This window comes from Phallusia mammillata, chromosome 7 (genome assembly GCF_965637545.1).
Source record: "Phallusia mammillata chromosome 7, kaPhaMamm4.hap1.1, whole genome shotgun sequence".
Classification (NCBI taxonomy): Eukaryota; Metazoa; Chordata; class Ascidiacea; order Phlebobranchia; family Ascidiidae; genus Phallusia; species Phallusia mammillata.
The window spans coordinates 14,445,502-14,464,128 of NC_137258.1; the positions used below are offsets into that span (position 1 = coordinate 14,445,502).

An 18,627-nucleotide genomic window follows, 5' to 3' on the forward strand; every position below is an offset into this window, starting at 1 on the left:
AGGTGAAACACATCAATCGAAACCTACAAATAGCATAGTCCACATGCTACCCAAATATTAGCCAATTCCGACACTGTTTAATAAACTCACCCATTTTAGGGGGCTAGTGGGGTGAAATTGGGGCTACAAGATTAAACACAATAATCAGCTGCTATGAATGGTAAATTCTGCAAGTTGTCCAAATTTCAGCCAATTCCGACATTGTTCAAAAAACTCACCCATTTTAGGGGGCTAGTAGGGTTACTAATGGGGTTCGACACACAAACTAAAAAATATGAAACCTTAATGACTCAATCAACAGTACTGCAAAATTTTAGCCCAATCTGCCAATGTTTACAATTTTGACCACTAGATGTGTTTTGAGCAACAACCGTTAATGCTTCTGACGTCATAGGGCTGTTAACAACCCCCTAACTGCCATGACGCAAAAACGTCCACCAAGCAACCCACAAACGAGTAACATACAACTGGTTGCCCTTGTAACACTATTGCGCCACAGAAATCTTTCGTTTGTGGTGTCCAGTAACATACAAATACGTTTTACACTTTGGGGGCTTGTGGGGTAAATGTTGGGGCTACAAGGTTAAACACACCAAAAGACATCTATAAATGGCATACTCTACAATCTATCCAAAGTTCAGCCAATTCCGACATTGTTTACAAACTCACCCATTTTAGGGAGCTAGCGAGGTAAATAATACTGGGGTTATCAGGAAAAATAACGTGGGATGCACATTTACATAACTATATCCACCATCTGTTTCAGCCAAATCCATCAAACAATTGATGGCAAAATGAGTCGGACAAACTTTAGGAAGAAAAACAACCATTTTATGGGGCTAGCGGGGTAAATACTAGGGTTATAAACAAAAACAAAATGTGGGATGCACATCTACATAACTATATATACCTTCTGTGTAAATTTCATCCAAATCCATCAAACATTTGATGGAAAAACGAGTCAGACAAACTTTGGGAAGAAAAACAAACAAGAAAAAACAAACAAACAATTCGAGTAAAATCAATATGTGTCCCCTTCAGGAAAGGGGACCCATAAATAGTTTCAAGCACTTTTCTTGACCAAATGTTTAAAACAAACCCAAAACAATATGTATCCCCAGGAAAGGGACAGACCCCGAAAAAGAAGGAAACAGTTCAAGAAAAACCAACATGTATCTTCTTCAGGAAAAGGGACTCAAAAAGTCTCAAAACAATTTATAGCAATCCAGTTTTACAAAATAAGTTGATAGATAGTAACATTAAAAGTTTATGTATCACTTTTAAACAATAACTAGATAAGTGGCTTTCTAATATGCTACCATTTTATATATTCTATATCCTATTTACCAATTTACTATAAACTTCATTTGATCTACACATATGATTGTTTTTGGAAACAAAACGAAATGGGTCTCCACACTCATGTTTGTGTGTATTTACGGTAAACAAATTTGCGGTTATTTTTAGATTCTTAAGAACAAATTATTAACAAATATTAACCCAACTTTAAAAACGTTTTGTCCGTATTCTTATTGTATCATTATTGTCGTATAATTACAAAACAGTAAAAAATACTTTCAATTTAACCTCTTGCTTTGACCTTGATATTGTCGTCCAAGGTCAGTTTTTCAATACAAAATTTTCCTAGAAAGCCTTAACAGTTGTACTACAGACGCTATTAATTAAAAAGCAATTCGCTGCAAAGGTATACATGACAAATTGTTTTTCATTGAACTTTGTTTTATAAAACTAGTACCACTGACCTGTAGTAACCTTTTAATGATACCGAACAACCGTTTAATGATCTTTTGACACCACTTTCAATAGCATGCAGTCCTTAGTGTTCAACAATACCGTTTTGCCCCATTTATACATGACGTAAGTATTGATTGTTAAACTGATTTGTCAAAAACAAAGAAGCTACTTTATGATGAGAAATCATTCTTAACTGCGTTTGCAATACGTACAAGTTGACCTTTAGTGACCTGTGGTCGGCCAAGCTGACAACGAGAATTTGGACAAAAGACAATTTATCGCCGATTTCGAAAAAGTCAATTTCATTTTTTTCCATCTTTATGTTGATCAACAAAGTTTTGCTTGATATATACAAAATCGAAGCACGTTTATCGTGTTTTAATCATGTCTTAGGTGTGGAACCTTCGCCAAAACTAAAAGGGCGCATGACAACTTAATGAAACGACATGACATTACTGGGCAAATACAACTCATTTCTAATCACCGAAACAGCTGTCTCGTAAAACGTCTGTCCGTTTATCAAGCTGAGCTATCATTAAACTGCCTTAATTGTAAGCCATTGAGTTACTCCCTTGGGACTTCTATCCGACTGACAGTCTACACATATTATGGGCTATAAAGGTAACTATTTGGCCGATTAAGACACATTTTTTAATACTAAACAAAAAACCTACTGCAAACAATTGTTTTAAATTTCAGCACATTAGGGCCTGTATTTCTGGCCTAAAACTAAAACCGATTATTTTGGGGTTTAAGGGGTGAAAAATGGGTGACCAATAAAAAATTAGAAAATTATTTAGAATACATTACCAACTAACAAACATGAAACTCCCAGATCATGTATTTACAGCCGTTTCAAAAATTATACATTTTGGGGGGCTGTGGGTGACGCGCTGGGTCATTCGGGGTCAAACTTCAGGAGGATTAAATTTAGATCAATAGCTAGCTTCTGTGCAAATTTGAATAAATGTGAAGCACTCTTTCTTGACCAAACACATATAACAAACCAGTATTAGACAGGAAAAAGAAATACGGACAAAAACAATATGTGTCCCCTTGGGCAGCCTAATTGCAATGTGGACATGTAAGTAAAGGAACATTTTATATTAATACCTGAGCAGCTGAGATGAGTTTCTAGAGTCATAAAGTGTTAAAAGTTCTTGCACAGGCAAAAAGAACAGTTGTTCATCACAGTAGACCTGATCAATGTTTCTTCCCTAAATATATTTTTTACAAGATTAATATTTGCAAAATTACGAAACAAAACACATTAAATACCTGACTACACATTTCATCCAAAGCTCCATATCTGCAAAAATGATGTCAAAATAAAAAAATCTAACTTTTTGAAGTATTTGTATAAAGGTGGCTTTTTCATATATTTATAAATTGTACGTTCTATTTTCTAGACATACAGACAAAACTGGTCAATTGCAAGTCAGTTAATTAGGATGGTTTAGTGAATCCCAAACGTTGCCTATCATTCGTAAGGAAAATGCTTTGCTAAGAAAATAATATTGGACAAACGGGACAAACTGAAATGATTATTTTGACCAACTGAATTGTTGATTTTAATGAGAAAGTCACACAGTCAGTGTTTTTTATATTATTTTGTAAGAAAATACTTATGCATTTTCAAGATTAAATCTACACTGCATATTAGGTGTGAGTATTATATTTATATATATTGTGCATTTCTGGGTGGGTAAGTAGTCTTCCCGCTTTTTTGTTGCTCTGATTTTTATGTGATTTTTAGATGGGTTGAATACAGCAGGGAGTTAAACAAGGTCATCTACCCTATTTGATGTTTAGTTTTCTTTAGCGGCCAAACAAACCTTGAATATGATTTCTTTCTTAGCTAAAAATTAAAAATGTGGCAGTCTTATCATAAATGTGGAAGTGGAACGAATAATAGTGATAAATTCAGACGTAAGTCTACCACTAAAAGATTCAGTGTAACCAACTGTTCTATATAGTAGATCATATTTGACACAAATAAGAATGTCAGTACAGCAAACAAAATTGTAATGAAATGAGAGGAGTTAGTTTTTTTCTTCTTTTCCTCAATCTTTCCGTATTAACATTATTTCCATTTATAACAAACTGGCCCAATGTGCCATGGTAAAATCAAGGCAATAGAGATGGTTCCTCTTTTGGATAATAAAAAAATGAAATCACTTTGGATAAATCCAAATTCAATGTACCAAAATGCTTGTGATGCACCAACCAACAATGTATGCTGTTGGGTCATGTACATGTAAAGATATCGATTTTAAAGTTTTGGGAGACTTGTTGAGTTTAAAGTTTGAAAAAATGCAAATAACTACCTACAAGTGTACACTTAAAACAGTTCAAAGCACTCTCTCTTTTGTTAGTTGAACCGATTTTGATTTGGACAAAAAAAATACTGACAAAAATAACATGGCTTATTTTGAAAAGCTATCTTTACCGAACTTATTTAATGTTTGGTCCCATATGCAAAGTTGTAACTAATGCAGTTCAAGAGATAACCATGAAAAAGTTTGGTGTCATAAGGTCAAATACGGCAATTAGCACATAGTACAAACTATCCAAATCTTTTTGAATTCAGATATTGTTTAAAGTTTGTCCTATCTTATGTTTTTATTTTAAAGGGTATAATGTGGTAAATAGTGAGATAAGAGGCAAAAACAGAACAAATAACACCCATAATTAGCAAATTAAACTGTCCAAAATTTCATACATTTTGGACATAGTTAAAACAATTCACCCATTTCTGGGGGCTAATGAGATAACATTTGGGGTTTTCAAGTCAAACAAAACAAATGGCCTATTTCTATGACCATATCTAAAGTTTTATCCAAAACCTTCAAACATTTCATTGCAAAAGGGGTCGCATAAACTTCACAGAAGAAAAAAAATCAAGTAAATTTAGAATATGTCCCCTTCCGGAAAGGGGACCCATAATTATCAGACTTGGTCTCACTGTCAAAAAAATCTGCCTTTTTTGCTGTTTTATTTAAAGTCATATGAAAATTGCAGCAAAAATCACACGAATATTTACTTACTGTGATTTAGTCAAACACTGTTTTTGAGCAACAGGTTCTTCCAAATCTGATTTAATGTTGGATGCAGGCAATGACATAAGAGACAATGACATTCTGGGTTTACCCTGATCCTTCTTTACAGTGTGTCTTTTAAAATTAATACTGTCAGGAAGAGAAAATGTGTTGCTTTTGGTCAACTGTGTTGTTTCTTTCTCTAGTGAGTTTCTAGCATCTATATGTTGTAAAGATGCATAATGTCCGACAGAATTGGAGCTGCTTGTTTTAGAAAGAGTTGCATCTGTTCCATGGTTTATTGGTGAGTTACAAACAAACATCAGGCGATGACTTATTTTATCCAAAACAAGCCTGTATTTTGCAGTCTCAAACACCTAAAACTCAAAACAACAAAGGATTATAAAGTGTAACAAAATAATTTCCGCAGAATGGATCCATGACATTGTTTTACACCTGGCAAGTAAGCACAATAGTACCTGACACTCTTCAACGAGAAAATCAAAAACACTTTCTGTAACTGCTTTGGCACAAAAAGTTAAAATGAGTTTTGCAGTTGTGGAAATCTCTTCAGAAAAGTGACTTGACAGTAGGATTATTGAAAATTTAAGCAAGCAGTTGAGATTTTTAATACTGCTATTTGCCAACTGTTTCCAGCAGCTCTCCAATTCCTGTTCACAACTAGCATGGTACTGTAAACAATGAACAAACCAATCAATTCAAGAAAACAACATTATTCTGCATTGAAATTGACAATTTTGCAGCCTATAGTCAACATGCCGCAACAGAACTGGCAACTGTACTACATCATAGCTTGGAGAAGAGCTTTTACTTTTACCATACATGTGTAGTGGTGCATTTTTGAGTTAAAAATACATTAACATTTCACATGTGTTATTAAATGTGCAAAAAGCCTGTATGAAGTTGGATTGTGTCCTTTAAAGTAACATATTTCGTACATTAATTGTGGTATAATATACCAAAGATACACACTCATTGTTGAGAACAATAAAATTACTTTGAAAAACATACTTTCGCAGTAACAAAGCTTAGATTGGATAAAACAAACAAAGATACACTCTGTTCACTGCAAGATGGGGATTGATCATTGTTTGTTTCGTCAATTATAACAAGTTGTACATTTTCAAGCCAGGATATAATGTACTGTAACATATATCGCTGAGTGGTAGATGCACAACACTGAAATCGACGAAAGATGTCTAAAAAATCCAAATGAGCAAAAACTCAGTCCCAAAAATTTCTTGCAAATACACACTGCTCACCTGACAAGACTTGAACTGACAGTTCTGGATAATTATTTGCCATTCTTTTTGAAACCTCTTTTTGAGACATGTTGTAATAATGATCAAGTGGGAAAGAATTGATTTTTTTCTGACAATACCAGCTATTCGCTTGATCGTCATCAACAAGTCTATCATAAATAAGTATTAAAAATTTAAACGCATTGTTATTGTACAGACAAAAGTTTTTTACTATTTATATTATGCTTATACCCTTATATATCTATCGTTTAAAATTGAACGATTTAAAGTTGTCACCTGTATTGCAGCAAGAGCAAAAGATTTTTAGCTGGTTGTAGTAACTGATGATTTCCCATGCAAAAAATTGAAAGATTTATCAAGGTAACCAGATTTGATGGGTGAAACCTTTAATGACAAATTGTTTTTAGGACAAAAAATACACCTTTAAAGTGTAAGGTAACAAAAACACATTTTCAGGTAAACTTACACTAAATTTACTGTACATTTATCAAACACTATATTCATGAAACATTTAACTACCTATGCCTTCATCAATGGGCTGAAATATGAAGTTTGCACTCACCAGCAATGTGGCTAAATATATATGTTGCCAACATAATACAGTACATCCCACTTAGTTAATGTACAAATACAGCATTTGCCCTAATTACAACAAATCTAAATCTCATTCAATCCATTGTTTGGTAAAATTTAACTATTTTAGGGGTTAGTGGAGTTAATGGAGAGGCTACAGGGTAAACTTGACAATTGACACCTCAAAATAGTGTATTCTATAAACCCTCTAGATTTCATAAAATTTGGATATTGTTTAAAACTAGAAGGGTGGCTTAGCACATATTGCCCTTGCACATACACTATGATCTATTTTAAAACATAAATATATTTCCTATGCTTATTTTGTATTGGGTCCCATATTAGCCATCGTCTTTTATCACCTTGGTTGTTTCTGCAGGCAAAAACTCATGGGTCCCCACACATGCAAAGTTGAAAATAATGCAATTCAATAGATAACAATGAGTAAGTTTGGTATTGTGAAGACAAACACAGTGATTGGTACTGTGCATATCTAAATATGCTATATGGAGTAAAAACTATTTAAATTAAAAAACTCATTTTAGGGGGATAGTAGGATAACTAATTGAGGTTCAACACACACAAACTTAAAAGTAGTAAACCACAATGACTCAATCAATAGTGCTGCAAAATTTCAGTCCAATCTGTCAACGTTTACAATTTCAACCACCAGAGGTGTTTTGAGCAACAACCGTTAATGTTTCTGACGTCAAAGGGCTGTTAACAACCCCCGAACTGCAATGGCGCAATAACGATAATTGGCATACTTTACAAGCTATCCAAATTTTAGCCAATTCTTACATTGTTTACAAACTCACCCATTTTAGGGGACTAGCGGGGTAAATACTAGGGTTATCCGGACAAACAAAGTGGGATGCACATCTACATAACTATATCTACCATCTGTATAAGTTTCAGCCACATCCATCAAGCATTTGATAGAAAAACGAGTCAGACAAACTTCGGGGAAAAAAACCATTTTAGGGCGCTAGCGGGGTAAATACTGGGGTTATCAACAAAAACAAAGTGGAATGCACATCTACATAACTACATCTACCATCTGTAAAAGTTTCAGCCAAATCCATCAAGCATTTGATGGCAAAACGAGTCAGACAAACTTCGGGGGAAAAAACATTTTAGGGGGCTAGCGGGGTAAATACTGGGGTTATCAACAAAACCAAAGTGGGATGCACATCTACATAACTACATCTACCATCTGTGTAAATTTCAGCTGAATCCATCAAACATTTGATGGAAAAACGAGATTATCTGTTGCCTTAATTACACTATTGCACCACAGAAACTTTTTGTTTGTGGTGACCAGCAACATACAAAAATTAGTGAAATCAAAATGTGTCCCCTTCAGGGAACCATAAATAATTCTTCACAGAACTTTGTTTGTCAAACTGCATACCATTGATCTGCAGTAGCACCTTGCCATGCGTATGTCGAAAATCTGTTTAATGACCTTTGAAACATTTTTTAGCAGAAATCAACAATAACATCTTGCGTAAATTTTTGAAGCACTCTTCCTTGACCAAACGCTTGAAACAAACGAACTTTAAACAGAAAAAAGATTGGACAATAACAATTTGTGTCCCTTTCAGCAAATGAAAATAGAAAAAAATCTGAATTTTCTGCACAAGGAGATGATACAAAAAACCTTGGTTAAACCGGACTTGATTAATTCAGATATTCGTCTAAATCAGGCAAAAACATGAGGTACAAATGATTTGTAACATTAACAAAACGCTTCAGCTTATCCAGATCTTAACCTAAACTGGAGAAAAAAATGCTCATCCTACAACTTCTAATCTGGATTTTTTACATTTCAATGACAAATTTGTACATCAAACCATGTTGCAGTTACGGACAATTTCTAACAAATGCTTGCTGTTGGCTACTGTTACATCATATAATTTAGACACTCTGTTGTGTGAAGTTATAAATACAGCGAGAAAAACTAAATGTCAACTGTGCGATTTGTTTTTTCTTAAGCACTCAATGTCAGCATATGTTACAGTGTTTCAATTTGTATTGCTTTTATTGGGTTGATACTGATCCTCTTACAACCAACACTGTGTGAATAACAAAAGACCTAAAAAAATGGCATAAGATAAACCAGATGTAATTGAGATAAATTTTGTGTTTCAACCAGGCCTGAATGACCAGAGGCTTACTGCGGTATAAAATAAATCCCATTTCCAATCAACTGGTATTTTTGAACCAAAACCATGGCCACACTTCCAGCCATCAGTGAATTAAGAAGCTATGAAAAAAGCGTTCAATTTGAACAGGTTGTACATGCTGATCTAGTGCACAAAACTTGCACTTTTACATATACTTGGGTCTGCATAGGTAATCATAGAACCGAGTGGGCTGAAAGTTTAAACAACACACAAAAAAAATCAATTCTACAAATGTTAAAAATGACAAATGTTTAAAAGTAAAAGAGCAAAAAATGGGTAATTTCAACAAAAGTTTCAAAGTGCTTTGACCAACAATTTATGAAACTTATGGGTCATGCACATTAACAAACAACTTTTTTTTAAATTGCATTTGGAAGACCTCTTGTGGTTGTCAGGAAGGATAAAAACTTTGCGAGGATAAACTTTAAATAACAACTATCATGGGTTTAAATTAAAACAAGTTTTAGGCACTCTTTCTAGGCCGTATGGGTGAAACAAATCAGTGGCAAACAAAAAAACATTCCATAAATTTTATCTTGAAAACTATTACTATTTTTTTTTAATGTTTTACATAAGTTTGCTTCAGCGTTCACATTTACATCAAGGTATATTTTAATTGTCAGGAAACTCACAACAGCATGAGTATTTTTGGCCTACAGTAGCCAACATTACATTTTAATAGGGATGGGCCGAGCCGAGCCAGAACCCGAGTACTCAGTACCGAGCATCGCTGTTTTTAATGCTCGGTGCTCGGCCGAGCAGTTGCACACACTTACCCGAGCGTTAAACTTGCATATTCATGCCCTGCTAACATATGTAACTAGTGTTCTAAACGGTGTCTAGAAACAAAACGAATGATTTTTCAAATGCACTAGAAAGAGATGGTGGAAAAACGCGTATTTTATGGGTATGTACAGCTTAATAAAACACCGCCAGTGACGTAAGAGGCCTTGTAGAGCTAAAACGTAGAAAGGGGAAAACGTAGAATTTTTTTGTGACGTCATAATGTACCGAGTGTGCTCGGCCGAGCACCGAGCATTAAAATGAGATGCTCGGTGCTTGACCAAACAGAACATTTGCAGTTTTGGCACATCCCTACATTTTAACATGGCTTCTGTGACATACAGTTATCTTCATTGTTGGAAACACAAACATGTTGGAGAAAAATCACAGTATTTTGGTTGGCGCATAAATCTCAAACACACATAATTATTTTGGGCTAATCGGTAAACCTGGTAAACAGGGGTAAAATTTGCAGAAACCAACTTCAGATCTATATCTGTCCGCTGGGTAAATTTAAATAGGTTTAAACCGCTTTTCCGAATGTATTATGAGCAATCTTTATACAACCTTTAAAGTGTTTACTTAAGTACTGTAGTTTTATCAAGTTTCTGTTTAGTGTACTTACGCTTTAGAAAAGGCAGCACAAATTCCTAAAAAACAGCCTGAGCAAACAAGCAGAGATCCTGTGTAGCACTTATCAATCATCCAGTGAAGCAAGGTTTGACAACCCTGGTTTTGTTGTAGCAATAGTATTGTTGCTTCCTTACCAATGTCATGAACACTTGAATTGGTGCAGTCTGTACCAAATTGATAGATTTAAGACAATATTATTGTGTATAAAACAGCTCTGTCCTGTACATAATAATAAACAAAAGTTTAGGGATGCCACGTTAGTGCGCTCCTAAACAACTAACACCTGGACAAAGGCTAATTTGCTTTTAGCTTGTGCAATGCAAGTGAAAATAGGCTTCCCATATATGCATGGTTTGAATCTGGGTGGCTCCATGAGACTCATACCAAAAAAGACAGTTGATGTTGGCTCATTTTTAGAATGCAAGAATTCACAAATATAAATACATGACAACAATCACTTGAATACAAATCAAAGCATTCAAATACAACTTGATTTATAAGTGACCTTTAACAATGTAACCAATGAAAGCTTTGGTTGAAACACAGCAAAAAACTAAAAACAGGTAACATTAGTTTGTTCCCAGCAAATGACAGGTGAGTGTGTTACGATTGGGACAGTCATATCTTGTGCGAATTGGGTGACAGTGATAGTTAAGCAGACTAAATAAAGTTGAAAAACAGAGGTTAATGTTCAAACACCACTATGTAAGTTACAGTAAATAGTATTAACTACAACATACCAAGCAAGCCTTCAAGCCAAGGGTACAAATATCCAGTATCTTCACATAACCCATCCATATCAAATATAGAGCCACAACATAAAACGGCACATTCAGCCCTTAACATAGTTATATGAAGGCGAGTGGTAAAATCTAGCGACTGCTCATTCATTGACTCAAGTCGATCAAGAGCTCCACCAATACTGCCATATTTTTCACACCATTTACCAAACATAAAGAACAAAGTGCGCCGACAATCATTTGACAAAAAAGTTGAACGTGTTTCAACAGAAAGGTGTTTCAAAACGTCTGTAACCTACAAAATAAATAAATCATTAAACTTAAACTAGAAGGGTGGCTTAGCGCTTTTGGCCATTGCACATACACTATAACCTATTTTAAAACGTTAATAAATTCCCCATACTTAATTTATAATTGATCCCATATTATCTACTACCTTAGTTGTCTGCAGCCAGAATCTCATGGGTCTCCTACACATGCAAAATTTTAAACAATGTATTTCAAGAGATTGTAAGGAGCCTTGTCGCCTATCTGTTTCTTTCAAAGCGTGTCATTTGCCCTTTTCCCATTGTGCGTTTGATGTGTCATTCTATTTTATTTGCGATTGAAACAAACGGACACTTCAAGATCAGTAATCATCAGTAATCATGGTGTTGTAAGGTAAAACACAGTGATCAGTACTAGGCTTTAATAATCATGCTATTAAAAGTACAAACTATACAGATCTGATTCAATTCATTTTTTTATTTGATTTTTTTGATGTTCTATTTTTAAAGAAAGATGAGAGTAAAACACAACAATGGACATCTATAAATAGCAAATTCTACAAGTTGTCAATAAAACACAAAAATCAAGTTTATGTAGGTGTTATTAGTAACAGTTCGTTTTATTACCTTTAAAATTCTAATATTCAGTGTAAAAAATAAATTATTTTACCAGTGAGGCAAAAAACATTCGAAGATCATCCATTGTGGTTCCAACTTGTGGGAAGTGATGACTTAAATTAGAAGTGTATAATGGTCCTGAAGATGATAGAGTTGAAATCTAAACATACAACCAACCAAGACATTTTTAATGAAAAAACTAGAAAAGTGGCTTTCTGATATACTTCCATTTTATATATTCTATATCCTATTTACCAGTTTACTATACACAGCATTTGATCTACATATATGATTTGGGTCCCCACACACGTGTTTATGCGAGTTTACGGTAAACAAATGTTGCTGTTATTTTTAGATTCTCAAGGAAAAATTTTTCACTAAGCATTATCTCAACTTAAAAGTTTTTGTCCGTATTCTTTTTGCATCATTATTGTCATATAATTACAAAAAAACAGTAAAAAAGAACGGGAAAAATACTTTCAATTCAATCTCTTGCTTTGACCTTGACATTGTCGTTTAAGGTCAGTTTCTAAACATAAATTTTCCTAGAAAGCCTTAACTGTTATATTAGACACTATATAAAAAAGTCGTTTGCTACAAAGGTATAGATAACAACTTGTTTTTCACTTAACTTCGTTTCGCAAAAAGGACCATTTAATGACCTTTTGACATCGTTTTCAACAGCATGCAGTCTTTAGTGTTCAACAATACCGTTTTGCCTAATTTATACATGACTTAAGTATTGATTCTTGAATTGATTTGTCAAAAATAAAAAAGCTATGTTATGACAAAAATTTTTTTTGACTGTGTTGTAATGCCTACAAGTTGACCTTTAGTGACCTGTGGTTATGCAGCGGCCAAGCTAACAACGAGAATTTAAAGACCATTTATCGCGGCTTTCGAAAAATTTAAGTTTATTTTTTTATATTTATGTTGATCAACAATGTTTTGCCTGAAACAAACGAAACCAAACTATGTTTATCGAGTTGAAATTACGTCTTAGGTGTCAAAACTGAAAATGCGCGTAATAACTCAATAAAACGACACAGCATAACTGCACAAAAAAACAGCAGAGTCCTAATCACCCAAACGACTGTCTCGTAAAACGTCTGTCCGGACGTTAAGCTGGGCACTCCCGCTTTGCCGCCTTAATCATAAACCAGTGAGTTACTCCCTTGGGACTTATATCTGACTGATAGTGTACACATATTATGGGCTGTAAAGGTAACTGGCAAAATTTTAAATACTAAACGAAAACCCTGCTTAAACAATTGGTAAAATTTTCAAAAATTTTGGCTTGTATTTCTGGCCCAAAACTAAAACCAATTATTTCGGGGTTTAAAGAGTGAAAAATGGGTAAATCCAATAAGTTTCAAAATTCTTTGGCATACCTAACATTGAACCAACCAACAAAGCATGAAACTCCAAGATTATGTACTTTAGTCAGTACAGCCGTTTTTAGAAAAAATCGTTTTGGGGGCCTGTGGGTGAACTACTAGGTTGTTTGGGGTCAAACTTCAGGAGGATCAAATTTGGATCAATAACTATTATCTGTCCAAATTTCAAAAAAAAATTGAAGCACTCTATCTTGACCAAACGCGTTTAACAAACCAGGGTAAGACAGAAACAAATATTGTGGGGTTTAGGGGTGAAAATGGTTAAATCATTTTTTAAGGCACAAAATTCTTTAAAATACCTTACATTGCATCATACAACAAAGCATGAAACTCCAAGATTATGTACTTTAGTCAGTACAGCCGTTTTTAGAAAAAATCGTTTTGGGGGCCTGTGGGTGAACTACTAGGTTGTTTGGGGTCAAACTTCAGGAGGATCAAATTTGGATCAATAACTATTATCTGTCCAAATTTTAAAAAAATTTGAAGCACTCTATCTTGACCAAACGCGTTTAACAAACCAGGGTAAGACAGAAACAAATATTGTGGGGTATAGGGGTGAAAATGGTTAAATCATTTTTTAAGGCACAAAATTCTTTAAAATACCTTACATTGCATCATACAACAAAGCATGAAACTCTTAGCTCATGCACATTAGTCATAACAACCGTTTTTAAAAAAAAAAACGTTTTGGGGGCCTATGGGTGAACGGTTGGGTTATTCAGGATCAAACTTCAGAAGGATCAAATTTAGATCAATAACTAACATCTGGCCAAATTTGAATAAATTTGAAGCACTCTTTCTTGACCAAACACGTATAATAAACCAGCGTTAGACCAGAAAAAAGAATCTGGACAAAAACAATATGTGTCCCGTTCAGGGAAGGTGACCCATAATGAAATATACAGTCAAGAAAGGTGGCTGTCCTATATATAATTGCACTTTACCAAGAATATATGGTCTATATCAGGGGTGCACAACCTGTGGCCATATGGCAACATGCGGCTGCAGAGACAAGTTTGTGCGGCCGTGAACATGTTTATTAAAATTTATCTACTGACAGCTGTGGCGTAAATAAAACTCTTTTGCTAAATATTTTCATTTTCAAAGTGCTCTAAACAGATTTGGTGGGACTAAAAAAAATTACCAACCTAATAGCCATATGCGTCAAATGTTTTGGAGCCTATTGTGAAACAAAATTCGTCAAAATTTAGAGAAAAATTGAAATGTTTAAGCAAGGTTTAACCAAAACAGGTTGCAGTTGTGAGGCACGTTTTGTTCCTATATTGTCAGTGGATTTATTTAAAAGCAAGATTTTACTAATTATTCATCAGATTCTACGGGTCTTTTCGGGTAAAACTTCGGAAGAGCAAGTTTGGAATACTAACTAACATGTGTGTATATTGACATAAGTAAAAAGCAACCTGTTTAGACTAAACACATGAAATAAACTAGAATGGTGGCTTAGCACATTTTGCCATTGCATATGCACTATAGCATATTTGAAATGTTAATATATTCCCTACACTTATTTTATATTGGGTCCCATATTAGCCACCTTCTTTTATAATCTTGGTTGTTTCTGCAGGCAGAAACTGATGGGTCCCCACACATGCAAACTTAAAAATAATGCATTTCAAGAGATAACCATCACTAAGTTTGGTGTTGTAAGGTAAAACACAGTGATAAAGGCCTAAATAATCATGCTGTTAAAAGTACAAACTACACAAATCCAATTTAATTCAGACATTGTTTAAAGTATGTCCTATTCAATGTTCTATTTTCAAGAAAAGAAGGGGTAAATAGTTTGAAATAGAACAATTGAGACATATCAATGAAAAATTTTGCAAGCTGTCCAAATTTTATTTAGTTTGAAAATTGTTATAAAATTCACTTATTTAGCGACCAGTGGGGTAAATTGTGGTGCTACAGGGTTAAACACAACAATTGATGACTTAAAAAAGTGTGTTTTACAAACTATCTAAATTTCATTCAATTGTGACATTGTCAAAAACTTACCCATTCTAAAGGGCTGGTGAGGTAAATGTGGGGGCTCAAGGATTGAACACAACAAATAGCTCATATAAATGACAAATTCTACAAGTAGTGCAAATTTCATTCAATTCTGACACTGTTTAAAAATTCACCCACTTTGGGGGGGTGTGGGGGGGTATACCCAAATGTATAAAACACGGAACCACAATGAACCAATGAACAGTCCTGTAAAATTTTGTCCAAATCAATTGATGTCTGAAATTATGACCACTGGAGGTGTTTTAAGCAACAACCGATAATGCTTCTGATGTCATTAGGCTGTTGGCGCCCTCTAACTGTCAACTGCAAAAACATCCACCAACCAACCCACCAACATAAGTAACATATGTATGGTTGCCTTTATAATACCACAGAAACCTAACGTTTGTGGTGCGCACCAACCACATTTTACACTTTGGGGGCTAAATACTGGGGTTATCAAGACAAACGAAGTAACAATATCTACCATCTGTGAAAGTTTCATCCAAATCCATCAAACATTTCAGGGCAAAAGAGGGTGGACAAACTTTCAGAGAAGAAAAATACAAAGAAAAAAAATGAAAAAACAAATCGAGTAAAATTCAGGGAAGGGGACCCATAACTACTATTAGACAGAAAAAAAAACCATTTACGGAAGGGGACCCCTAGTTATGTTTGTTTATTTACAAAAGTAGTAAAAAAGGTTGTAAGATAAAACTACTTCCAGTCTCTAACTTAATCATCGATACTGTTGTACAAGGCCTGTTATAAACAGGTGAAACGACTTTAAAAACACAGATAGTATTCCAGACGATATGGCTTCTTGCACTGACAAATTAAGAAGCCATGTAATGGCAAAGATATAAGAAATTCTTCCAAACTCAACTTTGTTTAACAAAACACATATACATGCAATATCCTTGCTCCATTTAATAGCTTAGTTACATAGTCAGGAAACTCACTTAAAGCAACATGTTTTGGTAAGGTATTTAAAAACCTAACATCAAATTCAAACATGTGACAAAACAAATGAAGCACACAAATGTTGCAGAACAATTGTCACCTGGTTTGGTGAGGAATTGATTAAGTTTACTTCAACTTTGTCAATCGATTCAAGAAATGACATTGTGCATGATATGTAGTGCAGCACAACACTCTTTGGTAAATCCAATGGAGGTGTGGCATTCGAAACTATTGCAGTTTCCAAACTTTGCCCCAAGACCTGTTATTTAAAAAAAAAAAATTAGAAATAAAATGGTGATGTCAGCACTAGCATACCTTTTGCTTTGCCAATTTCTCAAGAAGGCTGGAAATCATTAATCTTAAATTATCTCTCTTTCTCTTTCTTCTTGCATTCTCTTGTCTTGGAATTTTATAACATTCTTTGATCAAAGGCTCCAAGACATTAAGTAGATCAGGCAATGCAAGACTGCTGTTAAATAACATATTTAGGCGCACACACACAAATGAGTTAATATTTAGAAGAGCAGATGTCCCGTAACAAAAATTGACTAAGCTTCCAAGCAGTATATTTGTAATCCTGTACCATTACTGAAAAGACATGGGCTTGCTATTGTTAACATACAACTGCAGAGCACTAAGATTCTGTAGCAGCAAAATAACTAAACCAACTTTAAATGTAACATTGAAGGGTAGCTTATTGCCATACACCTTCCATGGCCTTTATTGAAATTGTCCTTATTTGAAAACATTTTGCTCTTTAAGAGGCAAAAGGGGTAACCGATGGGACTATCAAGTCAAACAAAACAGGCATATCTAGATGACTATAGTTACCAGATGAAAAAGTTTCATCCAAACCCATCAAAGACTTCATGCCAAAATGCCTTGGACAAATTTCAAGGAAAAAAACAAACAGGGTGAAACCAAGATACTTTAAGAAAGGTTACCCATCGCAAACAAACAATTAAAAAACTTACTTGGTTGAACCCAACCCATGCAACACACATTCTTTAAGTGCAGCATTTTCCGACTTGAGATTTGCAACATTTTGTTCCATTAGTCTGCTTGTTGATTTTTGGCGATCTGCATCTCGTAAAATATTCACATACCAGTCAGGTGTTCCAGCTGGAATGGCCATAGATGCTTGTTTCTATTTAATATGTATTAAAATAAAATTAGTTTGCCAAGGGTAAGAATTGTGGATCAGCTTTAACCTTACAGGAAAAAACAACTTTAAACAATTTTGCTACTATAAAATGTGGATCAAACACAGATATTTTCACTGCAGGTATCTACTGATTTTAAGTTTGGACTGTGTGAACTTCACATATAAAACCACAGTAGGGTTTATTGTGTATACATTTTAAAAAATGTCAAAATTGAAAGTATGTCTACATTTACCCGAACTATTGACACATTGGTTGGAGCACAACTGCAAGCAAAGACAAGATAATTTGTCCAAAGTATTAAAGTTTGTTCCATGGTGTTTGGAATTGTTGCTCCCTTTGAAAAACACACATTGACAGAAAATAGCATGCAAACACACTTAAACAACATATAGAGCTATGTACACACTAATTTAAATGTGACACATTTTAAATAATCACACCTTTTTGTTGGAAGAAATCTGAGCAAGATCCATGAGCTGCCATAGCTGCTCCAAACGAACATTAACATCACCCCATGCAAACTCCACAGCAGATGGACAAAGACAAGGAATCACATGTGGTTTCATAAACGATGAAACAATCAAACTCCACAGGTTGCCAGAACTCTTTCAAAAAAAGAATTTAATAGTTGTAACGCAACTTTTGAATTCATAAATAAAAATGGTGAATTATACATCTGTTACCTATTTTTTTAAATTGGGTCCCCTACCTTTTCTGGTATCTATTAATGAATTGTTTTTGCAAGCAGAAAAAAATGGGTCCAAACACAGATGTGCAAGTGAATTAAAACATAGTGTTTTTGTCCTTATTTATTTTTATTTTTTCTTCTAATGCTAGTTTGTTCCACGAATTTGGTCTAGAAGGAGTGTTAAGCAAATTTGATGTTCCACAAGATGGACTCCAAATGACCAGGTGGTTTACCACCGGCATTTTTAAAATGGCTCCTATTACTACAATACATAATCCAGGAGTTTCATACTTAGTTGGTTGGTGCATTGTAAAGAATTTGTAACTTTTAGTTAGACATACCCATTTTTACCCTTTAGCCCCGAAATATGCCTTTTAAGGTTGGTTTTTCAGTTAGTGGCTTCAGCCAGGGTCATGTGAGACATAAGTTAATGAGCCAGCTCTGTGTGCTACAAAAACAATGCCTACACACAGAGACACACACACAGACACACACACACACATACACACACACACAGACACACAC

The 18,627-nt window shown here is 34.5% G+C and overlaps 1 protein-coding gene across 7 annotated transcripts in view; it reads right to left on the minus strand.

Annotated features, from left to right (window-relative positions):
• LOC145239300 (protein furry homolog-like) overlaps positions 1-18,627 on the minus strand; it is a 165,299-nt gene that overhangs the window by 92,757 nt on the left and 53,915 nt on the right. For 6 of the 7 annotated variants that reach the window (XM_080102607.1, XM_080102608.1, XM_080102606.1 and 3 more), the window contains 15 exons: positions 17,855-18,019; positions 17,647-17,748; positions 17,223-17,395; positions 16,564-16,717; positions 16,349-16,507; positions 11,931-12,038; positions 10,995-11,289; positions 10,247-10,418; positions 6,353-6,460; positions 6,077-6,225; positions 5,826-6,013; positions 5,273-5,485; positions 4,803-5,170; positions 3,034-3,064; positions 2,869-2,972 (listed from right to left, as the gene is read on the minus strand). In XM_080102607.1, coding sequence (XP_079958733.1) covers positions 2,869-2,972; positions 3,034-3,064; positions 4,803-5,170; positions 5,273-5,485; positions 5,826-6,013; positions 6,077-6,225; positions 6,353-6,460; positions 10,247-10,418; positions 10,995-11,289; positions 11,931-12,038; positions 16,349-16,507; positions 16,564-16,717; positions 17,223-17,395; positions 17,647-17,748; positions 17,855-18,019 — 2,489 coding nt within the window. The remainder of the gene's footprint in view (positions 1-2,868; positions 2,973-3,033; positions 3,065-4,802; positions 5,171-5,272; positions 5,486-5,825; positions 6,014-6,076; positions 6,226-6,352; positions 6,461-10,246; positions 10,419-10,994; positions 11,290-11,930; positions 12,039-16,348; positions 16,508-16,563; positions 16,718-17,222; positions 17,396-17,646; positions 17,749-17,854; positions 18,020-18,627) is intronic. The other variant, XM_080102605.1, reaches the window with a different exon arrangement.